An 18,967-nucleotide genomic window follows, 5' to 3' on the forward strand; every position below is an offset into this window, starting at 1 on the left:
TGTGAATGTATATTTTGAATATTTCTGATGAAAATACAATGTTACCAATAGGGAATCTGGGAGTATGGCATCATCAAATTCTATAAAAAATATTAGTTTTTAGCACATTATCTTTCAGAGAGGAATAGGCCCAAATAAAAGACAACACATGACCCTCATATCAATCCTGACATGACTTTACAAACGAATCTAGCAACAATGTAAAAGATAACAAAACATAATTCACTGCAAGCAAAGGACATTAACATGACGGTAGTTAAAAATCTTTAATTTATTTATACATATATTTATATATGTACACATTTACTACTCTATTCTTGCAAAGACAAGAAACAAATTCATTGTTAGTCAGTGGTGGCACACATGAGACCCTGGCTTTCTCCCATTTTTTTTGGGCAGTTGTTCAGTTCATGTTTAGCCAAATGCCTTGAAGCAAACCAGTGGAGTAAGTCCTACTCCATAAAGCAATGCCGTATTTCAGTAAACAGTCTTTGCAGGAGTCTGCTCCTGTACCTCAGGCTTCTCCTGGACACACTGTGAAAGATGATAGGACACATCTGCTCATCTGGTTTGTGCTCGGACAGGCACCAGCTGTTCATAAAACAAGATCACATTAAGTATTCTTTAAACACCTTCTGCACATATTGGCAATGTTGTGATAGTCACTACAGCTGTTTGGCTAAGGCTCAACCTCTGGTTCAATTCAACATGATTCATATAAAAGAACTCCACTTAAGTTGCTTTGAGCAAAAGATTGGATTATACTTTTAAAAATCAGTCCTGGTCCTCCAAAGCTTTGTCACCTATAAGCCCCTCAGGTAGCTCTCATCTAAAACACTAAAAGAAAAGTCCCTTTGAATAAAATACCTGCTGCGCCATGGTTACTCCAAACCACATTCAATGATCTGAATGAACCCTGTTAAAAGTTTCTAAAAGGTTTACCCTTGTATCTTACGTACGTAGTAGTGGTTTTTGTCCACAAGGTGTTTGTATACTCACCATTGTTAACTCAGTCCTTGTTATACATAACACATAATAGTGATTACAAATGATGATATGCACAGAGCTTACAGTAATAAACAAGAAATAAAAAAGCATATATTGTATATTGTATATAATATTCCAAACGCCTCATAACAGTCCCAGTCTTTAAAGTCCCTTGAACTCCTTCATAGTGTCATAAACTTCTTTGCAGAACAAGAAGTCTTAGAAATGTACTGCCACTAGCAGTGTGACGGAACAAGTGCGGAGAATATGTGCTGCATGCTGCCCTCTGGTGGCTGGGGTTAGGAACTGTGCTACAGAAAAGGGTTTGTGGAAGAGCCTCCTGAAGGGAAAGGTCCGGCTGGGGCCCCTGCCTGTAACACAGGGACAGCAGAGACGTCAAACAGCATTCATATCCAGAGCATATATGATTAAAGAACAGTATTAGAACAGTCAGTATTCTGGTGCCCACACGCATGCTCACCATAAAGGGGTTATTGGTCATGCCGGGACCAGCCATAGGCTGCCCAAAGGGCGTCATGGAGGGCTTGTTCTGACCGTAGACAGGGAATGCAGGGCCTGAGGAGCACATAGGGGTTACACAGGGTGAGTCAAGTCTCCAGAGGCACATACATTAACATAAACAGGCAATAAAGAGACAATGGTACGAACATGTTTTACTGGAGCAGTTCTGATAGATAGTACAAATGAACTGTCACTTTTAGACATTGCATTTAGGTCTGACCACAGTCACATTCATGCAAGAGTTGTCTAAAAGTGGCTGACCTAGATGCAATTAGAAACCACTGTGCAAGAGCTGCAAGGACTTTTCAAACCTCCTAAAAACATGTACAAAAAAGCCCTTGCAGGGTCCTGCACAGGCCCTAGTGTCTACAGGGCAGGGCACTAACCATTGGACTGGGGGTGGTACCCCGCAGGCTGAGAGTAAGGGATGGGGGCCTGGCCAGGAAACTGTTGCTGGAAGTTTCCGCTGAAACTTGTCGGGAGGCAGTAGGACGAGGCATTCCCGAAGCCGGCGGGCATGCTCATAGAGCCAGTACCAAAGGAGGCTACAAGACAACAGTGTACAGTCAACACAGGGGGCGCTAGAGACACAGGCATCACAGAGAAGCTACATTTAACTTAGGGGAGTAACAGAGAGTGGAGTCTCTTGCTTGGTAAAGAACATGGTGCATACAAAGTGTGTGTATCAGCTTTGGACTGTGTTGTGTACTTAAAAATGCAATTTATGACGTGTACAGGCCCAATGAATCTTACAGTTAAATTCAAATTGAAGTGACAGCCACGTCAGCAAATGATTTGTGATGTTACACCCCTAATTAAAGTACATCTACAGGAGACTGTCTGACTGAGCCAAGGGCCAAAGGATCAGACCTGCCACAGGAGCGCGCCCGTTGGTCTGGAAAGGGTTGGTGGCCATTTCTGGAGCCACAGCAGCAGCAACAAACGGGTTTGTGGACGGGACCGCTGCAGGAGACATATTTGAGGTCAACAAAAATATGTAGGATTTTTATCTGAAGAATATAACAGTCATTACAACTATTCAATGAAACATTTGTACAACAATTATTTATGAGAAAATAAGAATAGCAAATGCACATTCAGTGTGTATGACAGCAGCTTACCTCCAAATCCAGGCTGCATTGTGGGTAAGACTGGAGCATTCTGAGCAGGAGAAGAACCCAGCACTGGCCCAAATATGTTTCTGTAAAAATATTATTAATAGTATAACAATAAATCTAAAAAGCATTGTAAACAAATATATAATTGTGAAAATATTCAAATATTACTGGTGATGATCAAATGTAAAAAGCAAAAGTATTTTCAACTGAAAAGGCTATTCTCAATGTTCAAAATGTGAACTAAATAGCAGAAAAAGCTTCAATTCCACTGGTTATTTCAGCTTACATTGCCCAAAACAAACACATAAAAAGCAATGCATTTACTTCAACACATTTGTAATCCTATTGTGAGTAGTTTGACTCTACTATTTCAGGAGTCTGCAATCCCCATTATGGCCACACGAGGTCGACACAATCTTAACATGTAAATATTTGATCCATGATGCCGTAGTTGGCTCCTAATGGTTGTCAGTAGTATTGAAAATCTGATAATAATCAATACTAAACTAGCATTGAAACTAGATACTCATTTGAGCAAGTATCGATAATAAAAAGTCACATTCACAGGACAGAAATGAACCTTTCCTCAGTAACTTTAGATGGATCTTGCTGTATCAGAACAAATATATGCCCACGGACCACGGTGGAAACCTACCTGCATGACTGAAAGATTAAAGCCACATGGTAATGTAAATGATGATTTAATGTTGAAAATCACATTCTATTGTCTAACGTAAGAGAGTTTTTTGCTGTCATCATGGTATCGGAGTCAATTAGTTTAAGATTTTAGCATTGTGACAACTTTAGCTCTCGAGTAAAATTGTAAAGGTTAGACTCTCACGCGGGCACGTTGCTGGTGGAAGAAGCCGAGGAGCTGAGTTCATTGTCCAGCTCTGCCAAAGCAGCGTAGCGGTCCTCAGAGCAGCTGCCCGCCTGTGACTGGGCTGGCACTGCGCTGGACATGGAAGGAATTGGCACGCCTCCTGCAATTCATTCAAAAGGGAGGGATGGTTTAGCTTTCCAAATATACCAGTGCAGCCTCTGCTATGTAGAACAGAAAAGAGAACATATTTATTCCCTCCCTCTCCACATCATAAAGCTTGACTCACTAAACACCTTCAGAAAACAGCTCAGAACTCACCTTTTCCTCATAGGCTTTACTGTAAAGCCTCTTTGTGTTACCGCTATTCAAAATTTATTCAGATTCTACCAACAGTACACCTTCTTACAGACCTGACCTTGTCCACATATTTTTAGTTTTAGTTTCAAAGTTTAAATTAGCATTTACAATACATGCAGCTTTGGCCCTTCCGTAGAAATGGAAAAGCTGACACAGACTTTTTGTTGTTAAACAACAGGGACTACAGATGGAAACTATCTTCAGCTATAATCTGGTGTAAAGCATCTTTAATGTTTTTGCACATAGTCCCTGTCAAATAAACTAATAAATAAAAATATATAAATATTTTTCTCCATCCTTCATATAAATGGTTTAATAAGCATACTAGTATAAGTGTTATATAATCAGGACCGGTACATTGTTTTATTTATCTAGGAAAATGAGCTTTCAAAAAACGTTTAATTAAAAGGGGGTAATGATGATTATCCCAATGATGATATTATGGAGTACTATTAAGAGGTTCAAGTATCCCTCAAAAAGTGAATGGATAATAAAAGTTACCATGATAGTGTAGACATATTACACTGAAAGTTTGTTTTTCTTTCTTTTTATTAATTAATCACTTCTTCTCTTGACTTCTTACAGACTGACTTAATATATAACTTATCCAGTGTCAAGATCGGCAGCTCCATGCAAAATAATATAACCCAAAGACAATGGCGGCATCCACAGCAACTTCCAGAATAAGGTCCAGTCTTATTATTATAACTATGTGCATCTCCAAAACAACAATTATCTATTATTTAATACAACTTCTACCTCTGTTTCTTGTATCTAAAATGGTAAAGTTGAATCACAGTCATAATTTCACCAATATATTCCCTCCTGTCAAGGTGTCATATACATCCCTGCAACAAAAGCCTTCAGCCCCACAAATACATAAACAGTATTTGAGCCTAATGAAAATGAGAGGAGAGGGGAGATGAGGGGTACCTGATGACTTTGAGGGGGGTGAGGTGCTCAGGTGAGATGGGATGGTAGTGTTTCCAAAGGCCTCAAAGTTGGCAAAGTTGCTATTGGACTGACTCTGAGGCGCTGCGGAGAATGAAATGATGGATGATGAAATGAGAACAGGAGAATGATAGAATGGGATGAAGACGTGCACAAACAATAGCAGAACATATTGTTATACAGGGTTCTCACGCTCCTCTGGGACTGAGCTGAGGTGGGAGAGTAGACAAACATTGTACTCAAGTGAGAGTAGCGTTACTTCAAAATAATATTACTCAAGTACAAAGTTATGATGCAAGAAATTACTCAACTAAGAGTGAAAAAGTATTTGAGGAAACTACTACTCAAGTAAGAGTAACTTAAAGAGGAACAATGTGGACATAATATCTGATTTATAATTTGATGCTAATTTGATTGGAAGTACAAAACATCTGAAGGAGCTCTGCAAGAAACAATGTTCAAGTCATTTCATAGCATCAACATCAAGCTTTTGTTGCATGTATTCTTACTCACGGCGGGAAGAGGAACCACAACTTTTACTCAAGTAAGAGTACTGTTACTTGAATAAAAATATATTCCCCAAGTAAAAGTCAAATTATGCTGCAAGAAAAGTACTCTGAAAAGTACAATTTCTTTAAAACGTTACTACCTGCCTCTATGACTGAATACTGTTTTACTCATGGGTTGTTCAAGAAGTGAAATACTTAATATAGATTGATAAGAAGCTAAGAAGAAGAATATACCATAGTTTTTGTCTCTTTATAAGGCCATGTTGATACTGACACTGTAATGAAATAAAACATAAAATTGCTTAAAGTTTAAAACTGAGCTGGAGATAGGGAATTCTGCCGTAGAATTCTGACCTATTTAACGGTCAGATTGAAGATCTTTTGACCTGGTTAATAGTTATTATCTCTAAATTCTGGGCCTATCCACATGGAACAAAAATTGGCACAAGGTCCAGCATCTTTTTCACAATTCAGAAGGTGGTGCCATTATTCAACACCTGAGACATTGTTGTCAGTTGAAGGAACTTTGCTTGTGGAACTGTAATATAGGCACCATTTTGAGGACGTCACAATTCCACAGAGTTGATATTTTGTTTTGAATTGAACTGAATAATTTTTGTGAGTTTCATAATTGTTAAACCTGTAAAAACACTATAATTGATGTCAATAATCACAATATCTTCCAGTTTTATATCAATTATATTTTAAATATTATGTAATCTGAGGTGTAAAATGTTGGGTTGCGTGTAAAAGTGTACAAACAAATCCTAATTTTACACATAGTTGGTCGTTTCACAAATTTACTGGTCAAACATATTACAACATTACACCTTTTGTTTTGTAAAATAAAAATTCCAGGTCATGATCATATTCCCCATGTCTGGTATATCCTTTTCCGGGAGGCGTGGGAATCCTGCATTGGCTTCAGTTAAGTAGTGGTTCATCAGGGACTTGTTCTGGGCTGAAAATAACTTACCCGATTGGCTTGGGAAATGTGCAAAGTTGGCAAAGTTGGAGGTGGCAGTCTGAGCGGGCGGAGCAGCGAAGATATCTCCTCCCAGGTCTGAGAGAAGGTCGAACTTCTTCTCCTGAGACGAGCTGTAGGCCTGCGAGCGACTCAGGCCAGGAGACTGGTGGGATAAAAGACACAAAATATATAAAGAAATAAAGAAAAAAACACAGAAATGCAATGTACACAGCATTAAAGTATATAAAGTAAAATATTCAGTTCTTAGACAGTTCTTTAGTGTTTATTCATCCTTCTGCTCGTCATATTTTTATTGTAAGAGTCACTATTTTTACTTTTAAAAGGCAGAAGCAGCACATAATTATTGGAGATACGAGAGTCACTACCACAACCTGTGTAAAGAGCAGTTGTTCTTCTGCTTTGAGTGCCTTGAAAGTAGAAAAGCGCTATAGAAAAATGTGACCATTTACCATTTTACCATTCTGTAATAAAATGTCAGTAGATCACTTATCAAAAGGCATCTGAATTTGATTAGTATGTATCATGTATTCGTGTGAAATAAATGAATGATTCAGAGCAATCTTCTAATCACACTCCAGAAACACGCAGTGTTTTTATCAGGCTTGAGCTTTCTGCCTGGTTCTTAGTATTCACTTGAAAAAACTACTTCAAAACATAAAATGTGCTCAATGACTTTAAAAGCCACCATTTAAGGATGAGAAGAGGCAGTAAAATTAGAAGAAGAAACTGAATTTTGATTATTTGACTCAAACCACTATTTCTATTGTGCTTTCAAGATTTGTTTTTATCAGATTAAGTTAAAGGAACAGTATGTAACTTTCTAGAGGTGCCACATCACCTGCGAGATTCCATGGAAATATACAGTTAAAGCCAGACTTTGGAGCTACAAGTTATATTCCATAGTGTGGAAGATTATAGCCAAAGAAACTAAATTTCCAAGGAAAGAAGCAGGAGGAGGCCCTTCACCATCTCAAATAACAGTCAGGTTTGTGGAGATGCAAGCCCACTCATGGTAAGGATGCAGGTTTTTCTTAGCCAATGCAACAAACGATAAAAAACATGCTTTTGTTTTGTCTTATTTTTTGGCTAAAAAGTTACATACTGTGGCTTTAAAATAATCTAATTGAAAACAAATACATATAATATAAACATCTGTTTGTTTTTTAAATGTTCTTGTGCTATTTTTATTCAATTCCAGTGCTGTCTTTGTGATAAAACATTCTCACCATATGGCATACGTTAGAAGCTGTGTACTCCACAAAACAATTAGTGCTTATTGAATTTGTTCCAATAATCCATTAGTCATGAATAATCCAATTACTTGTTACAGGCCTAAAAAATGACTGCACTACATAGCAGTCTTTATGTGGGCCCTGAGTGATGTCATCGTTTACATAGCTGCCTCTCCCGGTACAGTCACCGTCATGTAAACAAACCACACAGGACCTACTTGTGCAGACGCTGAACAGACACCACAGAGGTCTAGAACTTTACTTGGGGTAAGGGAGGGTCTGGGTTATTTTGTGTCATGATTAGCACGGCCAAAATAATTACACTTATAAAAGCACAATAATTATAAACAGTTAAAAAATGTTACAGATATTAAAGGCCATGCACCTGTTTTTTCCCATGTATTTGAGCAAAGTTTGTCTTGTATAAGCAGCTCTTGAGGTCAAAATAAGTCAGCTCTGTCTAAATCTAAGTGTTTTGTTGCTAGATGTTGTTATTTTTACCATTATGAAAAGCGCTTATAAATTAAGTGAATAACTAGGATGGTCGGAACTAGTTCTGTTTTCAGGGACAGCACCTTTAATAAAGAAGAATAAGTTCCATGTTTAAACAACTATTACAGAATATTACAGAATTGCATTATCACAATTAAATAAAATATGTGGCCTTGTATTTTTGTTCTACTTGCACAGTGTCTTACATTTACTTCATCTTTATTTTCAATCGAATATTTCTATTATCTTGCTGTTTTTGAATTGCAACACTGGAATTCCCCCATAAATAAGGTTCTCTTATGTGGCGTCGGATGGCATTACCTGACATGTGTAGCAGTCTTAGGGGGTCTTACCTGGCGGAGGGGGGTCTTGTTGAGCTGCAGGGACTTGAGCGGTTGAACCTCAGGTGTGCTCCCGGTGCTGCTGGCCGAAGAGCCCGACACAGAGGCCTGGACCGTGGCTACAGCCCGCGCCTGCTCCGGGGGGACGTACCTGAGCAGTCCAGAAAATACCAAACATTTTTTAATATATGCTACTTAAACAGAAAAGAGACTGAACAAGCATTGAAAATAAGTTATAAAAGTGAAATCAGCTTTTATATTCTCCTGAATACTCTGTGAATTTCTCTACATCTCATTTGAATTGTAGCACCATGACAGGGCAAAAAGATTAAACACAATCGAAAAGGCAATTTGAATGGAAGCATTTAGCAAACCACAAAGGCTGCAATTTTTAAGTACCATAATTTCCTTCACAAACACCAAAATATCCTGTCAAGTTCTGAAATGTGATTTTGGTAGTTTTAATTCTTCTGGATGTGTTTAAAATGTGAACGCTGACTCTGATCTTATCATTAAAACAAACTGTAAATCTAATCGCAAAGTTTTGTCAGAAAGCTGGTACCGTCCCATACTTTAGCTCTAATGCATTTTCAAATAGGGGAGTTAGCATTAGCCGCCATACATCACAAACTATAAAAAACACAGGGCTCTTTTGGTGATTAACAACCACGCAACCACATGTGAGTAACACCAAGGCCTCGTTAGAAAACACTATCAGGTGTAGCAGCGGTTAGCTTACTTTATTGGCGTAGCAATTACCAACCAAAATTAGCATAAATACCATGTCACTAACATTGCTTAAATTCTGGACAAATTGCTCAAAAAATATAGCGGGCCACAACAGTTTGACAATTTGGTTTTCGTTCCATTTCATAAAAACGCCACAGATCTTATTTAAATCTGTGAACTTCAGAAAATGAAGATGGTAAATGGTCACAATTTTGTATGGTGCTTTTCTCCCTTCAAGTCACTCAAAGGGCTTTACATTAAGGAACCACTCACACATTCACACACACATTCATGCACCAGACCAGTGTACACAGACACTGGGGGAGAGGTGGGTTAAGTGTCTTGCCCAAGGACACCATGCAGCATTCATCTGTGGAAGCTGGAATCGCACCGCCAACCTGTGGGTCAGTGGATGTGAACGCTCAACCAATGATGTTTATGTCGATAACAGGATTCGAAACGCCAACCTTCAGATCAGTGGACAAACACTCTACCAACTGAGCCACTGAGCTAAGATGGGGGTCTGACAATGACTCTTATTACTTGATGGTAAATATAACAAACATTTTTCTGCACTGTCTACACATGTCAAAATCCCTGTTCTTATTTTGCTCTCCAGATAAAATGTGCGGGATATCATGTTTATATCAGTACCAGGCTGTTTGCGCAGCTGTAATAAATTAGCTGAGTCAAAGGTTATTTTTCCCAAATTGTTCTCACTCAAACTATTTATGTCTTCTAGTTATGTATAAATACATATCAGAGATTTTTCAAAGGCTTTAGTAAATCTTCCACTAAGCTTGTTTACGGTCATTTTATTTTTCAAAACAGATGTGGGTGACACTCATTCACAACATGTGTAAGCGTCCGTTTATGAAGTATTGAAGAACGGTTTTAGAATCATGTTGGACAAATCATGTTTAGCCCTCAGCACTTCTTAAATAAGATTAATTACAAAGAGTAGGAGGTCTACCACAGATAATTACATAGAGTACTGGTTAAAGGCCCTGTACCCGATTTTTTCCATGTATTTGAAAAATGTGCCTTGCCCCAGTACAGATATGTTGACCTGAAGAACTGCGTATAAAATATAAGTCTGCTGTGTGCTGTTCGCATCTACTTAAAACGCATTTTATTGCTCGATAATGAAGAAATGCTCGTTAGCATGCTAGTTGTTGTTAGCTTTACTGTGACGGCAAAAACTCCGCTCTGATAACACTGGTCAACACTAAATTTATTGTCTAAGATTTTTTAGCTGATTTAGGATCATTTTGATGTGCTGAATCCAAAAATTACATTGTTTTTTCTCAATCAGGTCAACGTTCTGAACTAAGCTACATATTTGTTTTTGGACGATTTTGTTTACATGTATGAGTATTTTCACGTCATATGATGCAAAATTTCTCGCTATAAACAAATTCTGAAGATTTTGCATGTGCCAACTTATGACTAATTGTTTTTTTTTATATTACAAGTGAATGAAATGGCTTCGACTAGAAGATCTTGCAAAAATAAGCCTGACATATTCTGCTACATCTGCGGTGAATACACCAATGTTCCTAACAGGGATCAAGTCACAAGTTTCATAAAGCGTGCTTACCATGCTTATTTTGGTATTAAACTTGGTGACCAAGATGAAGCTTGGGCGCCACACATGGTATGCAAGTCATGCACCAAGTATCTGCGTCAGTGGACTAAAGGCAAGAAGAGTTGTCTGAAGTTTGGAATTCCCATGGTTTGGAGGGAGCCGACATCAATAGCTACTTCTGGGCTATTGATGTGACTGGGATCAACAGAAAGAACCGAAGCAGCCTCAAGTATCCTGACCGTGAATCAGCACGTCGTCCTGTAGCTCACTGTGATGAAATTCCAGTCTTTGGAGAAGTTCCTGACATCAGTGACAAAGATTCCTCCAGTGTGGTTTTAATGATGATCCTTTTTCCCAAAACGAGCTAAATGTTCAGGTTTCCTGAGAATCTGGGATCACTGAGTGATGAGCAGGTGGAGATATTCCATCAGGACATAAAAGAGATGGAGACCAGGTATCAGGGACGCTGGGATGCAGTCATGATGGCTGATTACTGTTGGACTCTGAAGAGAGACATCCCTGCTGCTGAGCATTCAAGGGTTCATAAAAACAGAAGTTCATGTCCTGAATTTTGCACAATGATAACGTAACGTTCCAATTTACATGTACTTACCTTTATCAATTAACATAACGTAACATTTAATTAATACATTCTGTTAGAAAACTTTTTTTTTTTCTCCTAAAACATTTTTTGGATGAGAAATATTAAAGAAAATCAACTGATAATGTCACAAAATTGTAATCAATTTAGTCAGAAGATCGGATTTTTCTAAATCAAATTAGCATCAAAACCTGACCTGACTGAGAAAAATGGATATCATTTTTGGATTCAGCGGTGCTAAATGGTCCTAATTCAGTTGAAAAAACACAGACAACATTCAAAAATGTTTTTTTTTGTAACCCAGTGTAATCGAGGTGAATAATTCGAATGCTCAGGATGTATAAGATAAGTGAGGAATAACATTGGACCACTGCAAACTGTTTAAAATGAGCTAGTTCTGTTTTTCACGTTTTTAAGACGGTAAAAATCAGGTACAACACCTTAAACTAATATTAAGCATAAGTGAAAAATGAGAGTTGGTGGTAGAGCCAGATTGTCAACTTTCTCTACTATAGGTCTCCTTAAATAGCAGTAACTGAAGCCTCTTTGTGTTTTATATGAATGCAGTGCACCTCGGGGCCTTAGGAAATGAAACATAGGCGGCGGCGAAAAAACTAGTCCACGTACCACCGCTTCTTCTCATATTTTTCCTGTAGGAACTCTTTGACTTTCTGAGGTTCTCGGAAATCTGGCACCACCGATGTCCGGTCGTCGTAAAGGCCCAACCAGATGTGTTTACAGACCTACGAGACGGGGGGGAGGGGGGTGGGAGGGGTGAGAGAAAGTGGTAGGAGGAAAAAAAGGGGGGAAGGGAAGAGCAGGGGAAAAAAAGAGGAATGCCAATAAAGCTGAGTAAGCAGTGGCCGGAGCATACCTTCTGAATGAAAGACAGACCCTCCACAAGTGAGAAAGCTGACAACATGTGTCACTGAAGTACTGGAATTTTTGACTGGAGGGAAAGCAAATGTAGTAGTATTATTAAGTACTATGTTAATTTGTTCTTGTCAGAGGTGGGTAGATGAGCCAAGATTTGTACTGTAGTAAGTTAATGTTACTTTATAATAATATTATTCAAGTAGAAGTACATAGTATTGACCCAAATAATTAGTCAAGTGCAAGTAAAAAAATATATATCTGGAGAAGCTCGTGTTGTCACAATACTGAAATTAACTAATATACTTGATACTCTGTAGACTTGAAAATTAAAAAAACACTCTTTATTTAGACAATAGCAAGTTATTTTCATTAAATCGTAGTACTTTCGTTTACAGTACTATGTGGCCTTATATTTGTGTAATCCCTCAGTGGTCCAGGTAAGTTCCATAGCTCAAGATCAGTCTAAAGCTGTTCAGGAAAGGTTTGTTTCTGTCCTGTGAATGTGACTTTTATTAGTATCAATACTTGCTCAAATTTAGTTTCAATACTAGTTTGAAAATCGATGAGTATTTGTACTAATATCTAGTATCTGCATTAGTACTGATACTTTTGATAACCCTTGTAGACACTACTACTTGAGCACTAAGTAACAGTTTGGACGTAAAATATATTTAATCTGATTTATGTTTTATGAGTTAACGTAATCAGACGACAAAACATTACATAATACAGATTCTTAATATTTAAAAGAACAGACACAAAATCTAATCATATCTGAAGGTATGGAGTAAGTCACTACAGACAGTGGGAAGTAACCAAAACTTTTAGTCAAGTAAGAGTGCTGTTACTTCAAACTAAACAGTACTTAAGCAGGAGTAAAAAGTGTCTGAAAATTACTCTTAAAAGTGTAATTTCTTCTAAAAGTTGAGCAAATGTAACAACCCACCTCTGGATAATGTGTTGTACATTTCCCATTTTATTATAACACAGTTTTGAACTTGATTGAACAGCTGTTGAAACTGACATTTTGAAATGTTTTTAGGACATTCTGACCATTTAAAATAGTATCTTGGTTGGGCTGGATAAACAAATCTGTCTGATATAACCCAAAACATGTTTATCAGGCTAATAGAGAGAAATTATGAGTGCGTACCTCATTGCTGTGCTTCTGTAGAAACTCGATTTCCTGTTGTGTGAAGGTGGTCATCGAGATAGACTTTACTCTGTGAGGGGGGTTCAGACCTCGCCTGGACAAACAGCAAAGAGCAAGTTCAAAACAGCAACATGAACTAAATAGTGCGATTGTATTAAGAAAAACTGATACCCAGATGCTAATCAACACTGAAACCACTATCGAAAGTAGATGCCAATTTAAGCATTAATAAAACACGATTAGAACAGATTTGGACCTTTATTGAATAGTTTTAGTAGGGTCTGATCTCTACTTGAACTAAAGTTTTGTTGAAAATTGCCTTGAACTGTCTGAAAAACAAGTATTGAAGAAAAAAGACTGAAATGAATATCAAGCCTTTCCCTTAGTGTGATAATCACCTGCCAAAAAGGTTCATATTACAATGTTTTAAAGCAAAGATGTAGAACTTTGACTAAACTTAGTCAACCTGGAAAGTCATCTGCATAATTCCAAGGAAATATTGCCAAAGGAACAACATTTCCATAGAAACAAACACAGGGAGGCCCTCTTCCAGGCCAAGTAAATGTCAGGTTTGTGGAGATGCAAGTCCCTTCGCAGTATGTAAGTAAAAAAAGAAACTTTAAAAACATGCTTTTATTTTAGATTTTTGGCTAAAAAGTTACATACTGTGGCTTTAAAGGAAATAATACACCCTTAAAAAAAAAAGATGATGTTGATGCTAATAACAAATTGGACGCCAGGGCTGACTTTGGCTCACCACAGATTACACAGTGCTCTGGTGTTTGAGGTCTCTGTGGAGGAGTACTAAAAGGTGAACTACAAATGAAGAGTGGGACATGCTAATGCTAATGCTAAACTGATTTACAACACCATGTCTGCGGTTTTACGTAAAACAGACACAGGTCACTAACAGATGACCCAAAGTGGACTTCAAAAGAGCTCAAACATTTGATCCATTTCCTTTGGGATTCCTGGCTTTACTGATTTTGGACTTTCCAGAAAAGGATAACAAGGAGGAAGCTCACCTGACTGGAATGACCCTAAAACTAACCGGAACATTTAAGATTTAATTTTGATACTAAGGAAAAGGTTTGATACTGAACAGCAATTTTGATTTGAAATTATAATTTTGAAATTATAATAAAAACTTTATTTTTGGGATGAAATGTTTTTTTTCATATAAACAGAGATGATACTCAAAAGGACCAGGCAGAAGACAAAACTTATAAAAGCTTACCCCCTCGTACATAATTGATCAAAAGTGATACTGACTTTTCTTTTCTATATGAAACTCAAGTCACAACTTTTCTTTTACCCTAAATTTTCAACCCAATCATATGGTCTTAGCTGGTAGTAGTAGTTCTGACATAGACCGAGACCATTCAAATCTATTTAGGACAAATGCATGTTTTGAGTTGATGACACATCCAACAATGTAACATTTGTTCACTTCCCAGAAATGCAGTGAAGTATTGTGCCATGTTCTACGTCCTGACTTCCATGTGTCTGACTCATGATCGCACACTTATAATGATTTAGATCAGCAACAAGCATTAATACATCCACAATAACAGATATATTGGCTCTATGGAGGAGCCAGTGTCGGGTTTTATATTGATTTAGTCTGGCCTGGCAGTAACCCCCATTTTTACAATTTTAGTGAAATTGTCAGAGCAGTGATAATTTTGTAACTGGGCAGAATCATGTTTGAATGCTCATTAATTTAAAATGGTTAAAAGATATAATAATGACTGGTTAATATAAGTATTTTCAGCTGAAGGTGACACGAGCTCTTACATTTGTCATTACGCAACTCCGGCATGCACCTCCAAACTCCATACTGGCAGGGACAGTGACGCAGAATTCCCATAAAAACTAACCGCATCAGCCGTAATGAGCACACTTTATCAGAGTTTCAGAGATTGTGGATTATTGTTGCGCACAGAGATGAACACATTATCAAAGGTAGAAGAAAGTATGAGCCTTTTACTGGATTTACAAAGCTCCAGATTGACGGATTTCTGCAGTTACATGGGCTAGCAGCTAATTAAGCTGTACATTAATTAAGTTACAAATGTAATTTTACATCGATATTGTGCGGGTTTATTTGGTTTTATTTGAATTATTTAACCGTTGTGTATTTATAAACTGTATGCGTGTGTATTGCCGATTAGCATTAATTCATTTGGTGAGAGCATGTCATGTTTTCACTTTTTAAACAATTTCACATCATTTAAACTGTCAATATCAGTACAAGTTTTATGTATGTACAGGGCTTTATAATGAACATCTCAAGGGACACTTTTTAAAAAGGGGAAAAGTAAACCAGATGTCCAGATATTACAGAGTTAAGGCAAAATCTACACAATTTATACTCTTTAAAGTAACAGCCATGTCAGGAAAGGATCACTCATGTTTAATCTGATTAGTTTTAAGATAAATCATGTCTACGATTTCATTTAAAGAAAAAAAACCCTCCAAACACAAACTTGGTGCCATTCATTGCCACTAATTCTCCCTCATCAATATGGCGTCTCGATCATATTTAGTCACATGGTGCAGGGGCTCTGTAGGAGGGGAGCCACATCTCGTGCTTAATTTCACATGAGGAAATAAATGGATTGTTACTGTATCTTGTTACACACTAGGACTGTCAAAGGTATCGAAAATCAGATACTAATCGATACCAAAACTAGTATCGGAATTAGATAGTAGTTAGAAGTATTGATTGACTAAAAATATTACTCAAACAGGACAACCAGTTTTATACTAGCTTTATCAAAACAAGACCACACGACCATGTATAAGACCACATGATAATTATTATTTTGTGTTGAAAACTATATTTTATTGTCTAAAAACAAGCCATTTTATTATCATTGAGGTGTTGAGTATCGAGCCAATTCTTAAGTATCGAAATCGTGTTTGAGAGTTTAGTAGCGTCACAACACTGCTACATACAACTCTATTCACTCACTTGTTGCGTATATGACCCGAGTTGACCCATACTATAAATACTTCTCATACATTCCAAATATTAGACTCTTACTGACGCAATCGCAGCTGTATTGAGAAATTTCCTTGCAGTTCTTGATAATTTCATGACTAAGCCTCTATAAAACTGCCCTTATAAGACGTATGCTGACACTAATATATTACAACTGTATCTCACCAAAGTCATGGGGGAAGTTACATAAATCAGCTAATTCCTCAAAGTTAAGCTAGCACAATCCGTTACATGAAGTCCAAGGTACTGTGGGGCAGAGGTGCTTTGGTCATATGAAGGAAAGGTGACCCACTGGCCCACTTTAAACAGCCTGCACATGTCTCCCATGGGTGCAGAGGCGCGCCCGCTCTTATCTGAGGAGGTGTGTGCGCAGTAGCCTGTCATGCCAAAGGTTTAACTAATGGAGGATGACGTGCACTTTTCAAAATGGCACCTCAAATATTTATCTGGATGGGTCGGCAGATTGTTTCTGTTTTGACTGTGAATAAGGAATATATGGATCCCCTTAGAGCAAATCTATGAGAGATTCTAGTAGCATTGTTACGATACAAAAATGTCAAACTCGATTTCTGTACGAAGGATTAGACTTGATACTTAATACCAATTCCAATACCACAATGATAATAAAAAAAATGCTCTTTCTTTAAACAATAGAATATAATTTGCCACATTAAATCATAATACTCATACTCATACTTTCTTTTATATTCCCATGTGGCCTTATATCTGTGTAATCCCTCAGTCGTCCAGTAGGTTCCATAGTGGTTTGTGGGTGTACACTAGTCTATGTGTCTTATACTCGTTCTTATACAGCTCAAGATCATTCTAAAGCTGTTCAGGAAAGGTTCGTTTCTGTGCCGTGAATGTAACTTTTTTTAGTATGAATACCTGTTCAAATGAGTATCTACCTTCAATACTACTTTTATTATGAATTAGTAGAGCAAGTCTATGAGAGACTCCAGTGTAGCTCATTTGTGCTAGAAATACCAGTGTTGTATAGGAACCGAAAGAAAATACAGCAATATGAGCAGATCTGAATTTAACCAAATTAGTATAGACTGAAAAGGACCATGCTTACTTTTTTGCTGTGCCTGTAGTGTTAGGATTCTACAAATATGCTCTGAACTGCATGGAACTATTAGCAGTTTCCTGGAGTTGTTTACTAAGTGCACTCTGAACATAATTCTACTTTTTAAACAGCTGCCATATTTGCAAATGAGATGTTTGAACGAAACATGAATGAATGGACAATTTGGAGCCACTATGACTTGGCTACAAACTGAAATAGCACATTTACTTTGGGAAACATATCCTTCTATTGACCATTAGCCTAACCACTTAATTGTTCAGTGTTTAGTCTATATATGGCCAATTACAACTACTCTAGCACATTTGTCAAAGTAATAGCGACTTTATACTTGGATTTACTTTTTATATCCTGTACCAGAACAAATATCTAGCGCACAATACAATTCAAATGCATTAGATCAGTCTCCCAAGACGTAGACTAAAAGTTATGAATAGCCTGAGCTATTCATAACTTTTATCAACAATATAACTGCGTAAAACTAGATATGTCCCATGCATCATCTGCCCTCATCCCACCTCCAGGAGCGCTAAGGGCGTGCTGCTGCTTGACAATGTGTTATAACCTATTACAAAACTAAACATCGACCCGACCAAGCCCAGTCTCCCCGGGCTTGTCTGTGTCTTATCTACCTGAAAGCTGGCTGCTCTGTCCCGCCGGCTAACCAGGGCTAACCCGGTCAGCTGTAGCCTTACCTCCTTCAGTCCTGCCTCAAATGACCCACCGCGGAGCCTTGTCGAGCCGCGGTTCGCCCTACAAAAGCATCCAAAAAATCGATAAACACCGCACAAACTTACAAAATGCCGGAGCAGGTGGTGCAGACGAATGAGCCCACTGTCATGTTGACATAGGTCGGGCCGCGCTGGTCGCAGTCGAAGCATTTCCGATTCGCTGGGAGGCTAGTCATCTCCCGCAGCATCTTCAAATGTGTCTCCTCCTGCTTTCGCTTCGCGCTGGTCGCCATGGTGGTCAGCTCCGGAGCGGCGCTGCGGAGCGGTGATGTGCGCCCGAGGAGGGGGGACAGGCGGCGGCACACGGACCCGGGGCGCGGGGAGGGCGGTAGGCAGGCTGAGGTGAGGTGGGGCTCCCCGCGGAGGACGTCGGAGGTGGCCACGGGCGGAGGCAGACAGACGCGCCGCGGATGAGCTCTGTGAGCCGGGGAGACTGGAGACGGGCGGAGCGGCGGACCGCTGCGCTTCGACGGAGGGGGAAGTGTGGTGAGGGAGAGTGGAGCGGAGAGAGAAGCGCCCCCTGAGGGATTGGAATGGAATTACATTTAGGATGACAACACAGTGTAAACACAAGTGAATAATAATTTACCCTACCAGACAAAAGCCCAGACACAGTTTTTCTACGTTTCTTCTTTATTTCGATGGTTATTCACATTGTAGATTCTCAACTTGTTTTAGATTTGAATAGGCACCCTTGGCTTTGGACCCTGGTTTGCACTTCTGGCATTTCTTGACCCTGACATAGCATAGTTGTGAAGAGAAAACTATTTCAGGAGACTTCATCAAGAAGATCATTGAGAGAAGGTCAAAAGTTTGCAATGCTGTTAACAAAGCAAAAGGTGGATACTTCGAGGATATGACTATAACATATAAAT

At 38.5% G+C, this 18,967-nt stretch overlaps 1 protein-coding gene across 1 annotated transcript; it reads right to left on the reverse strand.

Moving 5' to 3' along the window:
• Nucleotides 1-241: 241 nt before the first annotated feature.
• On the reverse strand, nt 242-18,555 carry agfg1b (ArfGAP with FG repeats 1b). Its single transcript, XM_033982733.2, has 12 exons — nt 18,159-18,555; nt 13,268-13,361; nt 11,866-11,981; nt 8,333-8,471; nt 6,244-6,397; nt 4,741-4,842; nt 3,469-3,610; nt 2,631-2,710; nt 2,380-2,472; nt 1,896-2,054; nt 1,469-1,563; nt 242-1,358 (listed from the first exon to the last, which is right to left on the reverse strand). Exons 1-12 carry the CDS (start codon nt 18,323-18,325, stop codon nt 1,299-1,301), a joined length of 1,401 nt encoding a protein of 466 aa, XP_033838624.1. The 5' UTR covers nt 18,326-18,555; the 3' UTR covers nt 242-1,298.
• Nucleotides 18,556-18,967: the final 412 nt, after the last annotated feature.

Source organism: Periophthalmus magnuspinnatus, chromosome 17 (genome assembly GCF_009829125.3).
Source record: "Periophthalmus magnuspinnatus isolate fPerMag1 chromosome 17, fPerMag1.2.pri, whole genome shotgun sequence".
NCBI classification, from domain to species: domain Eukaryota; kingdom Metazoa; phylum Chordata; class Actinopteri; order Gobiiformes; family Gobiidae; genus Periophthalmus; species Periophthalmus magnuspinnatus.

What these genes read in the sequence shown, in the direction of transcription:
- agfg1b (XM_033982733.2), bottom strand. Translation starts at nt 18,325, where the DNA reads ATGGCGACCAGCGCGAAGCGAAAGCAGGAGGAGACACATTTGAAGATG. An exon ending in AAATATGAGAAGAAGCGGTG is followed by an intron (nt 8,472 to 11,865) that starts GTACGTGGACTA and finishes TGGACTGCTCAG; the next exon opens with GTACGTCCCCCCGGAGCAGG. An exon ending in GTACCACCCCCAGTCCAATG is followed by an intron (nt 1,564 to 1,895) that starts GTTAGTGCCCTG and finishes TGTGCTCCTCAG; the next exon opens with GCCCTGCATTCCCTGTCTAC.